The sequence below is a fragment of the Lissotriton helveticus genome, chromosome 5_1 (genome assembly GCF_964261635.1).
Source record: "Lissotriton helveticus chromosome 5_1, aLisHel1.1, whole genome shotgun sequence".
Classification (NCBI taxonomy): domain Eukaryota; kingdom Metazoa; phylum Chordata; class Amphibia; order Caudata; family Salamandridae; genus Lissotriton; species Lissotriton helveticus.
The window spans coordinates 114,101,780-114,118,072 of NC_136065.1; the positions used below are offsets into that span (position 1 = coordinate 114,101,780).

General features: G+C 48.3%; 1 protein-coding gene across 1 annotated transcript in view; it reads right to left on the bottom strand.

Moving 5' to 3' along the window:
• Window positions 1–11,535, bottom strand: part of LHX2 (LIM homeobox 2) — a 63,333-nt gene extending 51,798 nt beyond the window's left edge. The window contains exons 1-3 of the mRNA XM_078640807.1: window positions 10,458–11,535; window positions 4,420–4,622; window positions 1,218–1,591 (exon numbers count right to left, since the gene is read on the bottom strand). Coding sequence (XP_078496933.1) covers window positions 1,218–1,591; window positions 4,420–4,622; window positions 10,458–10,688 — 808 coding nt within the window. The 5' untranslated portion in view covers window positions 10,689–11,535. The remainder of the gene's footprint in view (window positions 1–1,217; window positions 1,592–4,419; window positions 4,623–10,457) is intronic.
• Between the last annotated feature and the right edge of the window lie 4,758 nt (window positions 11,536–16,293).

Genomic DNA, 16,293 nt, shown 5'->3' on the forward strand with positions numbered 1-16,293 from the left:
GTTTCTAATTCACGTGCATTTAGCATCAAGTTACCAAATAGTGTAGCGCCCCGAGGCAGCTTGCATAACTATGCAAATGACTAAACAACTCATAGATCTAAAAAAAAAAACATGCAATATAGTGCTTTTAGGCAGCCATGCGGCACATAATACTATGAGTAGGAGTATTACAGATTATCACATCTAGCTCTCAGAGCAGGGTAACAGTGTGCAGCGATATACGTATCATGCCAACAATGCACACATTACAGTTTTCTGTGTTATTTCCATTTAGCGCTACGACTAGGTCACCTGACACGTACACACGGCGTTGCAGACAAGCAGCAGTACACAAAATAACATTTAACGCACGCACTCTATAGCATATTCAGACGTTATGTAATCTGGAGCGGTGGACAGACCCACTTATGCAGCAGCTGATTATCATGTCGTCTAGCAAACTGAAGCAGTGTGCCCAGAATGCAAAGCTGCACAACATATCATAATAGGTGGAATACATTATTACAGTGATCATTCATAGTGCTTTGAGTCGATTTAGGCAGCATAGCTATACATAAATGTATGTAGTGGTGTAATATAGCGCATTAAGGCTGTCACAATAGCATGCGGTGTTATAAGTAGACGTATCTTCTGAATATGTTCTCTAGAGTTTAAGGGAGATTGGTGACTTGCAGCACTGCAATTTAACATATTTATTGGTCATGTTCTCTAGCACTCCAGAAGGTAAAGTGGACAGACTGCAGCCGTCTTGTTTCCTGTGATTACATTATCTGCTATAAACGGAGCCCTGAAAGTGTGATTTTGTGCTCCAAGACACAACTAACAGCATGCAGAGCTATATATCACACGATAAATAATTATTAAATGCCTATTCCCAGTAATCGTGTATTTCAGAGCTGGAGTGTTTTGAGTGTTTATAATGTCCATGTCAAATAACTCCACGAAGCAGCATGCGGCGCTAGTTACACACAAACATCAACAATCTTCTCCTTTTCTGCAGGAAGCCCAAACCCTATCTTTTCCTCTGTGCTCGCGCCTCATTATTCAGGTATGGTCAAGTGACGCCCCCTCTCGCAGAATAAAGGAACCCCATTGGCCCTATGCGCAGGTCTGCGTGCTCTACGTAAACGCAACAGGGCGTGATGTACGGAACGTAGTGTGACGTGGGGATACGTAACGTAAAACGCAAGAGAGCGGAAGTCAGGCAGGACCCTTACCTGCATTATAGGCCGCCAGGTCGGCCCCCGGGCCCGGGCTCTTCCTCTTCCTCGGCCGCCCCTTCTGCACAGTCCCCACCCCATTGTAGTAGGGCAGCCCCAGCGCGTTGGGCCCCCCTCCCAGGCCCTTGGCCGGGACCCCGTCCGCGTGGTTGAAGTGCACCTGGTACTCCCCCTGGATAAGGCTCTCAAAGTGCAGGCGGCAGTACACCAGGCTGTCCTTCATGCCAAAGTGGTCCCCGGTGGTCAGCATCTTGTTGCACGTGCTGCACGTGAAGCAGTTCAGGTGGTAAACCAGATCCCGGGCCCGCATCACCATCTCCGAGGCCGAGATGCCCAGGTGGCAGCGGGCACACCTCTGCACGGAGAACCGCCTGCAAATACAAGGGGAATAAATCAAACCGGGGCCCGGCAAAAACAATGCGCCGTTTATCACCTCCCCCCCCCTTCCCTCGGCCGTTCCCTTTTAAACCCAGAGCGATCTCTCCCCTCCCCGCCTCTGGCCCTCACTATAACAACTTAAAGATGTTTTCCATCCGGCCCTAAAGCTACAAAAAAGCGAGCTCTCTTCAGATTTATAGCTTTTCTACCCAACATTGCCAGAAAACCTCTCCGGGCACTAAAGTTTGTTTTTTCACATACTCCTGGCGCTACAAATCTCTGCTTTTTTCCCTAACCACAGAATGCCTGAGCCTCTTTGTATTTTCAAAGTGCAGAAGGGTCTGTTTATTCAAATAAAAATTATAAATATATATATGGGTGTGTATACACATATGTACACATACGTTATATATATATATATATATATATATATATATATATATATATATATACAAAATAAAATTGTGTGTGTATATATAAATATACACACACACATATATATATACGCACGCAGAATTTTATTTTGTTCGCTGTCCAATTTAAAATGCTTCCTGTATTCTTTATATTAAATAGTTTTTTGTTTATAAAAAAATCATTAATTCTTTGTAATCTTACTTGTGACTTTTTCCCAATTCTACTTCATCTCACCTCGCGCCCTCAAAAAAAAGTTTACTAAAAAATTATACGGCATTTGATAATATATTGTTTAATCTAAATGGACGAACCCGTGGATTTAACATGCATACATGAGAGCAAACACGTCCACAAAGAGAAGCAACACACAACACAAGTCACAATGAGCTCACAATCAACAGCAGAACTAGTTTACAAAAGCAAACAGGTGGTCACCAAGGACACAGACACGGGCACAGTAGCAACAACCAGAACGCTCACACAGATACAACAACACTGACATACTAGGCAGATTGAACTGTACGCAACCGCGTGCTTAGTCATAGAAATATACAAAGCGCGCTCCCCAACAAGTGCACCCGGAACACATCAAAATGCAAATATACTCATTAACTCATTCAAATTAAAGTCGCCTTAGTCACAAACACAAACTCAGAAGTGGCATAAACGTCCGCAGGAATCCCACACACTCGCACACACGTAACACAAAGACACATAACACGCACGCACATCTGCTGGAATACACAGAACACAAAAAAAGACAAATGCAGACCGACACAAAGCCCTTACACACTCATACATTGAGTATTCACTCAAATGGTTAATTTTTCGAAATAATTAAGGCTGGCATTTTTTTCAATGCATTGCACGTATCGAAATGGCGTTAGTTGTATGCGTTTTCAATTTTAATAAAACATGGGTTTTTTTCAGTTTTCATTAAGGATGCGGGTGAGGAGTTCAATTTTCCTGGGGGAATTTTGGGGGCCCACCACAGAGCAGCTTAGTGCGCGCAATTCATGCGTTGCTGCTATTTTTTGTTGTTGTTCGTAGGGTTGTATTTTGTGCGTGTTTCTAAACGAAATCGCTCTTCTGTAGAAAAAGTTAACATCTCACAAGCCACCAATCTCTCACAAAGCAGCCTCGGGTGCAGCTAAACCCGCTGCCCGTGCCAAGATCGACGTTTTCCCACCATGGCACGCACCTGGCACACTGGAAGCCGAAACAGACCCCTATCTGGTGCATGTGGATTGCCTGAAGCATCAGCGTGGGTGACAGTGCCCCCTGTGGCAATCCCTGTGCCCACTCCACACGTGCGTGAGCTAAGGCAGGCAGCTAACAGTCTTGGTGTACCCCTATGTCTTTTCCCCCACACATGATGGGTCATTTATGGTCCTTACCCTCTCATAAATCTGTACCTGGTAAAGTAATTGTGCCCCTCTGCCTGTCAGATTCACTGTGCACTTCTGATCTGTGCTTGGCAGTGTCACTATGCTTCTGTACCTGCAGTTATTATGCAGCCTCCGCAGGGCATCTGGCGAGGACTGGGTGATCTTTTTTCTTCTGTCCGGTAAAGTATTTGTGCTCCTCTGTCCTGTGCTTGGACCACACCACCCCTCGTAACTTATTGTGCCCAGAAATCATATGGCCCCACGCCCTGTACTAGAGAGGTTAATTGTGGTACCCTACCCTGGGTCAGCCAGGTTCACTGTGTCCCTCATGAGATGTGATTGGCCAAGTCACTGTGCCCGCTATCTTGTGTCTGGTAATAATTGCGCCCCTATGTCCCTTGTCTGGCACTATCATGTTTATGTGCCCTGCTTCCGCCTGGGGCATTTTTCCCCTCGGCCCTGTGCCTGGTCATTGAATATCAAGCGGGCAGTGTGTAGCAGGAGTACGACGTGACTCTTTCTCTTGTGACCGACATGGCACCGGGCCCCTCCCTTTTAGGCCTAGCAGTCAAAATGCCCACCCGTCCTGTGCCTGGCAGGGTCATTTTGTTTCTCATATTGACATATGTTGTGCCAGCTGCAACACCTGTGACCCTCGACACTGTGTGCATGTCAGGGTGGAGGTCAGCGGTACTGTGACCTGCACCCCCGCCCCCACGCTCTGTGCCAGGGAAGGTACATGTTCCTCTCTTGCATTGTGAGTAACTGCGCCCCTCCCTCCTTGTACACGTCTGCGCCTGCGCGCCTCGGTCCTATGGACAGTCCCGCGCCTGCGTCCGGTGTACTGTCTGTACTGTGCCCAAGCAAACCCCTTCTTCTGGACTAGTGGTACTGTGCCCCCGCCATGTGGCTGGATCAGTGGCGGTGCCCGCTTCGCCCCTGGCCTCTTGCCCCTCCCCCTTGGCCCCTGGCCTCTTGCCCCTTCGCCCCCCTAGCCTCTTGCCCCCGGGGTCCCTTACCTGTAGTAGTCCTCCTTGCAGTAGATGCTGCCGTCCTTGCTGAAGCAGGTGAGCTCGGACTCCAGGTGCAGCTTGCACTCACAGCACTTCAAGCACCGCATGTGCCACTGCTTGTCCACGGCCAGGAGGTAGTAGCGGTCCGAGATCTTCCCCCCGCAGCCGGCGCACAGGGCGGCCCGGTCACTGCTGATGGACGGCATGGTCTGGGGGGAGAGGCGACATGGGGTCAGAGAGGTCACGCGGGGGTCAGGACTGACGCACAACACTAGTGAGCAAGTTGCTGCCTGACGCACAATATTACTGACCAAGGCACTGCCTGACGCACACTACTGCTGAGCAATTACTGCCTGACGGCTGACGCACACTACTACTGAGCAATTACTGCCTGACGCACACTACTACTGAGCAAGGAACTGCCTGGCGCACACTACTACTGATCGAAGAACTAATGAACGCGCAATACTAGTGAGCAAGATACTGCTTGAAGCACAATACTACTGAGCAAAGAACTGCCTGACGCACAACACTAGTGAGCAATGAACTACCTAACGCGCAATACAACTGGCCAAGGTACTGCCTGACGCACATAACTGTACTGAGCAAGAAACTGCCTGACGCACAATACTAGTGAGTAAGGACCTGTCTGACAAACAATACTGTACTGAGCAAGGAAATGCCTGACGTGCGACATTACTGAGCTAGAAACTGCCTGACGCACAGCACTAATGAGCAAGGAACTGCCTGACGCACAATACTAGTGAGCAATGAACTGCCTGACGCACAATACTAGTGAGCAAGGAACTACCTAACACGCAATACTAGTGAGCAAGGACCTGTCTGACAAACAATACTGTACTGAGCAAGGAATTGCCTAACCCACAACAATACTGAGCAAGGAACTACCTAACGCGCAATACTAGTGAGCAAGATGCTGCCTGACACACAATACTACTGAGCAAAGTGCTGCCTGACGCACAATAATGTAGTGAGCAAGGTACTGCCTGAAGCTCAATTGTACTGAGCAAGGTACAGCCTGGCGTACAACAGTACTGAGCAAGGGACTGCCTGAAGCACAATACTACTGAGCAGGGTACTGCCTGGCGCACAATATTGTACTGAGCAAGGTAAAGTCTGAAGCAAAATACCACAGAGCAGGGTACTGCCTAGCGCACAATACTACTGAGCAAGGTACTACCTGGCATGCATCACTACTGGGGAAGATACTTTCTGATGCACAATACAACTAAGCAAGTTACTTCCTGACGCACAATACTACTGAGCAAGGTGCTACCTAAAATACAATACTACTGAACAACACAGCACTATCGAACTCAAAATACTACTGAACACCGTACTGCCCAAAACATAATCCCACTGAACATTGTAGAGATGAAACATAACGCTAATGAACAAAGCACTGTTTAACCGACAATACTGCAAACAGGCCAGCTGAACTCACAATGCTATCGAAAGGGTACTGTCCAATGCACACAGCTAGTGAACACGGCACTGCCGAACACAAAAATAGGGAAACTGCAATGCCGAGCTACAAAACGAATGAATGCAGTGCTGCTCAGTGCTCACACATAACACGAACGAACAAGACACTGACTGCACACAACAATGCTAAATATGTACTACCCACAGCACACTGCTACCAACCACGCCCCTACCTAATGCTGAAAAAGAATGAACAGGTACTGACGAATCTTCAGTACTGCTGAACACACAACGACCTGCACTCACACCCGCTCAGCGCCAACACGGGGTGCACAACTGCGGGGTGCCACACTCTACACAATAATGGTGCATACCGACACTACTGTCAGATGTAAACACTAATGTAGGCACGTATACTGATGCCCACGACTGTAGGCAGTACTGAGGGAAGCGACCCTACTGTTCACAGTACTGACGGACACCACTGCTACCTATGCAGTACTGTTGCATATCAACGTCACTGGACAAAGGGTGCTGGGTGACAACATTACTGCGCACACCACGACAAGATAGCAATGTTACTGCTGTGCACTACTGCGCAGAAACACTGCGAGGTTTAACACTTCTGTACTCGGTAATGACACGTGTCACCACCACGGAGGACACGACTGCAGGCCCTCCGTCCTGTATTACATCGACACTAGTGAGCACAATACTGTAGCACCGCAACATCAGTGCGCCCAGTACTTCTGGGCACCAATGCTAATTAAAACAACACACCGGGTATAAATACTATTGTGCCCCCCGAAGCCGGACGTGAACACTTTCTACACAATTCTGCTCTATACTGCTGTGCATAATGTCGCAGGACACCAAATATTACACATTACCGCCGTGACGCTACTGCTGTGCAGAAAACCGCTAGATACCAAATACTGCAGTACCCAGTACAACACTATACAAATACCACTGCTCACAGTACCGCTAGGTACCAAATGCCAAATCCCACAGTCTACAATACCCCTCTATACCACAGCTGCTGTACACAGTACGGTTTCTGCACCAAATACTACCTTCACATTACCGCTGTAACACTACTGTTGTCCCTAAGACAGATGGAGCCCAAATACTACAGTACACAGTACTGCACTATTCTAATACTGTTCTACACAATACTTCCGTCAACACAACATTAGTAGACAACAACATCTGAACACCTTGCTGCTGAACTCTGACTATCCCTTGGCACACAGAACTGCTTGGCACCAAGCTGGTACCAACGGGTGCACGGCCACCATGGATGCACGAGGGGCCTCAGTTGCTGGGCATGCAAACAGCCGGGCACTGAGTACCGCTGAGCGCCAAACTACCGGGCACAGAATACCGCACTGCGCCCTTAAAGTGTGCCAGCGGTGAGGTTGGCACGCACACTGGCATGCAGCTGTCGCTCGTGTTTTATGTCACTCTGTGGAGGTAGCACAGACAATGGGTTGATGAGGGTGTTACCAGACAGGGTGGGTGCACGGCTGGCACCAGCATGGGTGCTCGGACCAAGGTCTGCAGGTGCCAACGGCGCTGGTTGTGCCAGGCCCATTCACCACGGGCATCGTGCGATGCTGGCGGTACTCCGTGCCACTTTATGAGTGCACAGGGCATGCCACCAGAACAAGAAGGTGCATTTACCTGCATGTCAAAATAAACAGTGCAACTCAACCTAGCCCCCTCCCCACACACACACACACTTCCATTTTAAAGGGACGCGATTGAATCTGGGAAGAGCGCGCTGCACAATAACACACGCACGGCTACATCGAGCCTTTACAGGGGAGATTGGAAAAATGAGCGAAGTAAGGGGCCTTTTCGGCGCTGAGTACTTAATGTGTGTTTACAGCGTCTGCAGCACTTCTTAAATAAGGGCCCAGCGGCCGGGTCACGAAACCCACGCGGCGCGTAGCTGTCAACGCCCTTTATTCATTTTTAATTCGAAAATTCGGACTATGAATTAAAAAGCCAATTGAGAGTGGATTTTTGAAAATCTATCTATCTATCTATCTATCTATCTATCTATCTATCTATCTATCTATCTATCTATCTATCTATCTATCTATCTATCTATCTATTTATCTATTTATCTGCCTTTCTAACTTTCTAGCCCTCGTCTGTCTGGACATTCATTAATATATATTTATGTTCATTCGATGGACAATTGTCTCCATCGTGAAAAGTTTTCTAGGCCGGCTCCTTAGTTCTCTCGTCTTCCAAGAAACTCCAAACGAGCGGTTTGAGCAGCAGAACAGTAAATGTAGACAAAGGAGGAAGTCGTAAACGGCAAAACGGCCTTATATAATTTAACAGTTGGGTGTCGTATCGCAAAGAAAACAGACCTCGGCCCTGAGAGAGCAAACAGCCTCCCCGTTCCGCCGGTACCCACCCACCCTGTGCTCCCCCCAAGGACAGGCAGGGCGCCCCGTCTGGCCTTACGCCTCAATATACTATTAATAACGTGAACCCCGAGGCCTGACTACCTAAAGGGTCAGAACCCCCAAACACACTAACTTTGTTATTATCATCCCCTAATGTTGCCGCGACCTCCGGACACCCACGTACAATTGACAAATACAAAATAATTTAAAACACATATTGTGCCAAAAAGCGTCTCCAAAACAAGTCTTCTCAAGCTAAAAATGGCAGGACCCAATACTTTGCAAGGAAACCGAGTCTCCAAACACACGCTGAACAATATTAGGAGCACACATTGGAAAGAACAAGCCGGCGGGAGACCCGCACGAAAGGTCAGAAAATCTCCTCGAAAAAAAATATTCCAAGAATGACTGCATCCGAGCTGAGGCGCTAAGGATACAACCTTGTGTTTTTAAATAAATAGAATATTACAATTGAAAAATGTATTTCTTTATGTTATCTATTAATAAGGCCTGGGAGAGGAGAGAATTTAACACTTTTCTCCAGGTGAGATTACGTTCAAAGTAATTAATTGGCTTTTGGATACATACATGCCCAAGCCGTTTAAATGACTCAGCTGATGCCATTATATCATTGCACGGACCCCTTCTTATCTACTTTTTCTGTAAAATGTTGAATATTGCCTTGCACGAAAGCAACATACAGAATAAACAGAAGTGTGTTTAAAATATCCCGACAAGCATCGTGTAGCTGTAAACAATCCATGGGTGTGGAAAATAGCATTTTCAACTCAACGCACGGGTTTTTATTTGTATTATGGGATATAAGATTTTCAGGACTGGACGCTTGTTTTTAATAAAAGCAGTCCTTAATCTCATGCTAGCCTAAATTAAGCGATTTATTCAAAGAGTGGCAAGGTAGCATTCTAAATAAAATTCATGCCACGACATATTGGAAATAAAATCGAAAGTGACTAGTTTAGTCTGCTTTGAGTCGCTTTACAAATACAGGTAATACGCATACTCGTGTCCCCTGGACTTCGGGTACAATTTGTAACTTTTTCGTTCGGTTTCCATTATGCCTGGATATAAAAGTAAAGCGCTGATTTTAATGACGTGTTGTTTTCTTTTCCACAAAATCAAAAATGGGTGATGATACCCCGAAAGAAGCATTGTTTACGTGTGTGTGTTGTATTTGATATCATAATACACTATACGATATGTTTATATAAATAAAGTATATTATCTAGAAAGATGCAGACGACAGCCTCACACACACGTACGCCGTGCTGGCCTAGCTCGCCCAGCCGTGCAGGCGGCGCAGCCTTTTCATAGGTTATTTTAAGTGTATCTTTGTGTCCTGTGAAAGTATCATCCGACACAAGTGGTCTCAAAAGTAATTCACTGATTTTCTCCTATTTATTTAATTAATTATATCTTTCACGCAGAACAACTTCGCATTATAAAGTGGATAGATAGACACATAAAATGCCCGATGTATAGACGGGAATAAACATGCAAACAGGCCTTGTTGATAGACAGGCGGATAGAAAGAGAAATGAGCCAACACAGATAGATAGGCAGACGGACAGACAGATAGATAGATAGATAGGTAGATAGATAGATAGATAGATAGATAGATAGATAGATAGATAGATAGATAGATAGATAGATAGATAGATAGATAGGTAGATAGGTAGGTAGATAGATAGATAGATAGATAGATAGATAGATAGACAGACAGACAGACAGACAGACAGACAGACAGACAGACAGACAGACAGACAGACAGACAGATAGATAGATAGATAGATAGATAGATAGATAGATAGATAGATAGATAGATAGATAGATAGATTAGATAGATAGATAGATAGATAGATAGATAGATAGATAGAACAAACCACAAAGTAAATATAAGTGTTGACAGAACAGAAAAGGTACAGGTCGCCAGGAAGCCAGCATGTTAGCTGCCTGGCACGCTGGGGGTAGGGGGGGAGGGGGGGTGGGTATGTTGGAATGTACCCCTCTTCTGACCACCCCTGGCACCGACTCACCCCTTGCCCCGGTAGTCTACTGCCCTTGCAGTTCTGCGTCCCGGCTGGGGCCGGGCCCCCTTTCCTATCCACAACCAAGCGCAAGCAGGGCCCGCTGCCCAGGCGGTGCCACCATACCTACCGTCTGAGTGTCGCCCCGGTCGATGGCCGAGCTGATGGCCGGGGCCTCGCCCTTGACCCTGCGCTCCATCTCGTCGATGACCCCGTGCACCTCGGGCCCGGACAGGCTGTGGAAGAGCATGGCGGAGGCGGGGCACGCGTGCGGGTCCCGGGGCAGGAGGCCGGCGGCGGGGGAGGAGAAGGGCGGGGAGCCCAGCAGCACTGGCATCGGCCGCAGACCCAGGCCGAGCATGGGCCGGGCACAGCCCCGTGTCCTGGGTAGAGTTCCTGAGTGCGCCCCTCCGGGTCCGGGCACGGCGCAGGGTGCACCCCACTTGAGCGGGGCACAGTCCTTGCCTGCTGCAGGCAGAGCGTAGGGTGTACCCCCACTTGAGCAGGGCACAGTCCTTGCCTGCTGCTGGCACAGCGCTGGGTGCCCCCTTCTTGTTCGCTTCAGGCAGGGCGCAGAGCGCAGTCTTCCTGGTCAGGACGCAGCCCTGCGCGCGACCCTCCTGTGCAGGGCGCACGGTCCTTCTGCCCCTCCAGGCCCAGGCTGTGGTGTGCCCGTCCAGCAGAGGCTGCTGCCCCGGCCACGGCCTGTTATTAACACTGCTCAACGCCAGGACATCTCCGAAGTCTTGCGAACTGACACATCCCGGGGCCCCTTCTTCAGCGCCGGCCAGAGGGTACCAGCCGTGGACCAGGGCGCATCGGAGTCCACGCAGCCCTGCGTGCCAACCGTGCAGTAAAGCTGGCAGACTTTAAGTCCAGGCCCCCGCTGTGCAAGCTGCCACTTGGGAGACTCTTGCTGCCCCGTGCCACGGTGCTTGTGCCAGTGGGAGACGGATATCCAGCGGACGAGGGGGCACAGTCCCTGGGTGAGCTGGCCCCAGCAGCCAGGATGATGTGCAGAGGGCGAGGGCGCCGCTGCCAGCCCAACCTGCGCAGGTAGCCCTCCGTGTGGCGCCTGTCCTTGGGGGTCAGAGGCAGGCGAGCGGGCACATGCTGCCCGGGTACCCAGCTGTCCTGTGTGGCAGTGATGAGGCAGCGGATGAGGGCAGGGAGGAGATGCTGGGATGCGCTCGCGCAGCTCTGGGATGCGTCCCTGCGTCCTCCTGTTTTGTATTGAAGTTGTATGTGAGCAGGGCTTGGAGTGGTGCTCCGGGAGAGGAGGGGCGGAGCCCGAAGCCCCTTCCTCCTGCCGCCGCTGCTGCTGCTGTCAGGGATCTGGAGGGAGCAGAGATCCACCCCGGGAGGGGGAGGGGGAAGGAGCCCGTGTGTGCCTTAAGCGTTAAGCCCCCACCCTCCCATCCATCTCTCTTCACTCCCAGGCCACCAGCAGCCTGTAGCAGCGGGGAGAGGTGCCGCCCCCCCCCCCCCCCCCCCCAGCTGTCAGGGGCCGGGAGCGGGGCACACAGCTCCCAGGTAAGGCTGCATTTTTACAATTCAATGTCTCATCCTTCCCTGTTGTTACTTCACCCTCCAATAAAGACGAACTGGCAGAACATCTAAAATCTGAGTTTAATTAAAAGTAGAAAAAACTAAGGTTTCTAAGAAACCGCAAAAGATGCCGAGGTTTGTGGCTGCGGCTCTGCCCCCTGCCCGTCTGCCTGCCTGCCTGTCTGTCTGCTAGAGTTGTGAGCAGAGTGGGCGTTGAGGGGCTCGCGACTCCCTCCATCTACAGCTGCTTCCGCCAGGGACCCCTGTACTCTCTTCCTTCCGCTCTCTCAGCCTCCAGGCCGGGCCACTCTCGGCCCTGCAGCCGCAGGCCCCCCCTGCCTCGGTACTCCTGCAGGCCCTTACTCCTGCAGCCTCCGTACCGGTGAGATGTACTCCTGCAGCCTCCGTACCGGTGAGATGTACTCCTGCAGCCTCCTCCCGGTGGGATGTACTCCTACAGCCCCTTCCTCCTGCATCCTCCTCCCGGTGGGATGTACTCCTGCAGCCCTTTCCTCCTGCAGCCTCCCCCCGGTGGGACGTACTGACAGCATGTGGCCGGTCCCTGGCCCGCTGGAGCTCCTGCTCGGTGGCGGCGGCCAGAGAGGGGCCCTGCTCCCGACCCCAGGCGGGGGAGGCCCGGGGCCTGTAGCTCCAGCTGAAGGCAGGCAGGGACCGCTCGCATTCAACTTGCTTCCCAATCCCCACTCCCAGTGCTCACACTGTGCCAATAAAGGTTTGCTTGCCTCTTTTGCAGTATTTCTTACTTTACATGTTGTTATTTCGACTGGTATTTTAGACTATGTTTACAATTGGACTGTGGCTTCTATATATATATATATATATATATATATATATATATATATATATATACTTTTTAGGGGCCCCACGCATTGTTCTGGAATGGAGCCCCTTTACCCTCAGCTGCCCCACTGATGCTGCAGTTTATTCAGTTCAGTTCCTACGTCTTTATTCGAGATATTTCATCATAAAAGACAACAAGTGAAACCGTCCATAATACAATATAAAAAGAGTACATAAAATTACAGTATACTTTGGCAAAATTAACAATGATAAAAACTTGATACCCCAAATAATTTGCATTATAAATAAATAAACTGCACACTACAATAACACGAGGTAACGTGATTAATTTAAGACATAATTAAAGATACAGAATCAGACGTATTAACTATGCTAAAAATTGGATATAGGTAAAATATACTCAGCTCCTGAATGGGTACCTTGATCTAATGAGCCATGACCAGCCCAGAAACTTTGCCACTGCAATAATTACAATCTCTGTAGTGTTGGTTTCTTAGTAGCCATAAGGCTTCTGAGCTCACCCTAGTTCTAAGCTTAGAACAAATTGGCTTTAGCCATTTTCTCTGTGGTGCAAGGTATGCTGGACAAGCAAAAAAGATGTGGCCTATTGATTCTGGTTTATCCCTGCACCACGGGCAATACTCAGATGAATCATCACGCCAAGAGCTAGTAAAAGTCCTAACCGGAAGGGTACCTACTCTAAATTGATGGAAGAGTTTTCTATCAATACTCCTGGTGATGGTATCCCAGTATTCCTCTAGATGGGGGTCTAATTTATGTGCCAGGAACCTGCCAGTTAGAGTGGAAGAGTCTGATTGTACAACAATTTGGATTTTAATGGAGGCCCAGTAAAGTTCTTTGAATTGTTTCTTCGATGGAAAGACATTAAGTTAAGGCGCCGTCCATAACAAACTGAGACCCATATTTACCAGCATGGACTTAACAGCTCTGAACCATGGAAGATTGCTAGATCCCGGAATTGATCTTATTTCTAAAATTTCATTAGCAAAGATAGCCAGTTCCGGTGTTGTCCAGATTCTCCTCCACAATCCCAACATCCTGTACCGGGCTACATCTATAATCGACCGTTGGCCCTGATCAAGCATTAAGGGTTTCAACGGGGTCGATTGCGGAAGGCCCACCAGATTACGTAAAATTTTATTTAGGATTTTTGCCAGTTGGGAAAGGTCGGAGAAGCCCCAGAGATCCGCGCCATAAAAGATAGCAGAGCTAATTTTAGCCTCATATATTTTGAGCACCGGCACTATCCTTTTAATTTGTGACATTCTTTGCTCTTTAATAAGACAACCAGTTAATCTAGCAAATTTTAGACAAATGGCATCAAGTTGTGGTTTCCATCTAGTCCTATAGTCTAATACAACACCGAGGTAAGTCATTACCTCTACCTGTTCTAAGGCGGTGCCATTCATACAAGCATTACTCTTTAGTGGCTTATTTTTGGTTAGAACCATAAATTTAGTTTTGCATACGTTTACCTGTAAGTCATTATGTTTACAAAAGACCTCAAATTTATTTATCGCAGATTGCAGACCCTTTCGAGTTTTCGAGATAATAAGAGTGTCGTCTGCGAAAATAAGGAGGGGAAACTTTTTACCACCTAATTTGGGTGCATCAGTTGGAAAATCTGCAAAGTACTGGGTAACCTGGTTGATAAAAAGGAGGAATAGGGTGGGAGGAAGTACGCATCCTTGCCTGACTCCGCGGCTAACTGGAAAGCTTTCAGTTACCTGGCCCTGGTTACCCCATCTAACCCTGGCAAAGTTATCCTCGTGTAAACGTATTACTAGGTTCAGGAGCTCATGAGGTATTCCCATTTTACCTAAGACCGCCCATAACTTTTCTCTATGAACAAGATCAAATGCGGACTTAAGGTCCACAAAAGCAGCGTAAATGGTTCCTCCGCCCAAGTGCACCACCTTCCAATAGATCAAAAGAAATCTAAGCACTTGATCAATTGTACTAACGCTGGTTCTAAAACCTGCTTGCATAGGCGATAGGATATTCTCATTTTCAACCCAATCCTGGATTTTAGGCAATAACATTCTGGATACCACTTTCTGAATAGCGTCTATGAGGCTTATAGGGCGGTAGTTCCCTGGGGCTGAACGATCCCCCTTCTTAAAAATCGGCAGGATTTCGGCCCCTTTCCAGGAGTCCGGGATCCTGGCCCCATTTGCAATGGTGTTAGCTAGTGTCGTGATATATGGGACCCAGTTCACCAGGTCGAATTTGAATAAATCTGCAGGGATACAGTCAATGCACGGGGCTTTACCAGCCTGGACCAGTCCCAAAGCATGCTCTGTGTCCCTGCTCACAAACACTAGAGGTGTGCTTACCAATGAGGGCCTAGGAGCTAGAGTTTCCAAACCCCATTCTTCAGCTGATTCTATGGCCCTAAACTGAGGCGCAAAATGCTCCACCCATTTCTCAACTGGGACATGATTCGCCGGAGTTTGCGAATCCAGGTTTCCACACGATCTCACCACCTGCCAAAACTTGATCTGGTTAAATGACATACTCGCTTCGTAAAGGTCCTGCCAGCGTCTGTCATCCCAGGCTCTTTTAGCATCCCTTTGGGCTTTCTTATAGACTACCCTGGCCTGTCTGATGTTCATTGCCACCCTTGATTTAATTGCATTGACCAGTGAGCTATAAGCCGAGCGGCATGATTTATTGTACCATTTTTCCCCCCGTGGTGGCACTACGTCTGTCCCGGGTTTGGGTGGTTTTGTAAGGAAAGCTTTCAATTTTACAAAAAGCTGCTCATGAAGCTCTATCATATAATCATGCTGCCCTCGGAAATTAATCTGTGCCTCTATCACAGCCCGGAACATTGATACCTCCTTAGTTATGCTTTCAAGGGCTACATGGTCATCAATGACCTTACTCCAATGAACCCTTCGTCTATCATTACTTAGGAAGGCATCAGCTGTCACATACCTGGTGGTACTACAACACCCAATATTTACTTCCAGTTTTAAACTTAGGACCAAGGGGTTGTGGTCGCTTTCTGGGCGCACTATGACTGCCATATCGTCCAATAGTGACCAGAACTCTATTTTTAATAAAATATAATCAATACGGCTAGAGCAAGTGCCATTATCAAAGGTTGGGGAGCCCATTTTGTCAGAATGAGAGCGGCCATTTGCGGCTCTCAGCCCCCACTCAAAGCATATTCCCAACCATTGGATGACAGCCTCTGTCCCCCTCTTGATAGGGTTTAGTGCCAGGTGTGGGACATTCCAAAGTGCATCTTCTTCGGTGTGGATGTCATTGCCCTCACACTGGTAAGGTTCGAAGGTACAGTTGAAGTCCCCGGCCACTATCAGAAATTTATCTGACCCAATAGACTTAAAAAGTGAGTCTAAATTGTCAATAATAGCATATATGTTGACAATAAAGCTTTCCTGCTTATCTTTCCTGACAAGCCGAATCCCTAGGATGTCAGAATTTTGCGCAACCACTTCAAAGGTTTTGTAGCTAAGTGACTGCCTCACCCAAATTGTTAAGCCGCCTGAGGCTCTACCTTTTGGTCCCGGATCGCAGGTTTAAAAAAGTTGAGATAGCCCATGTGA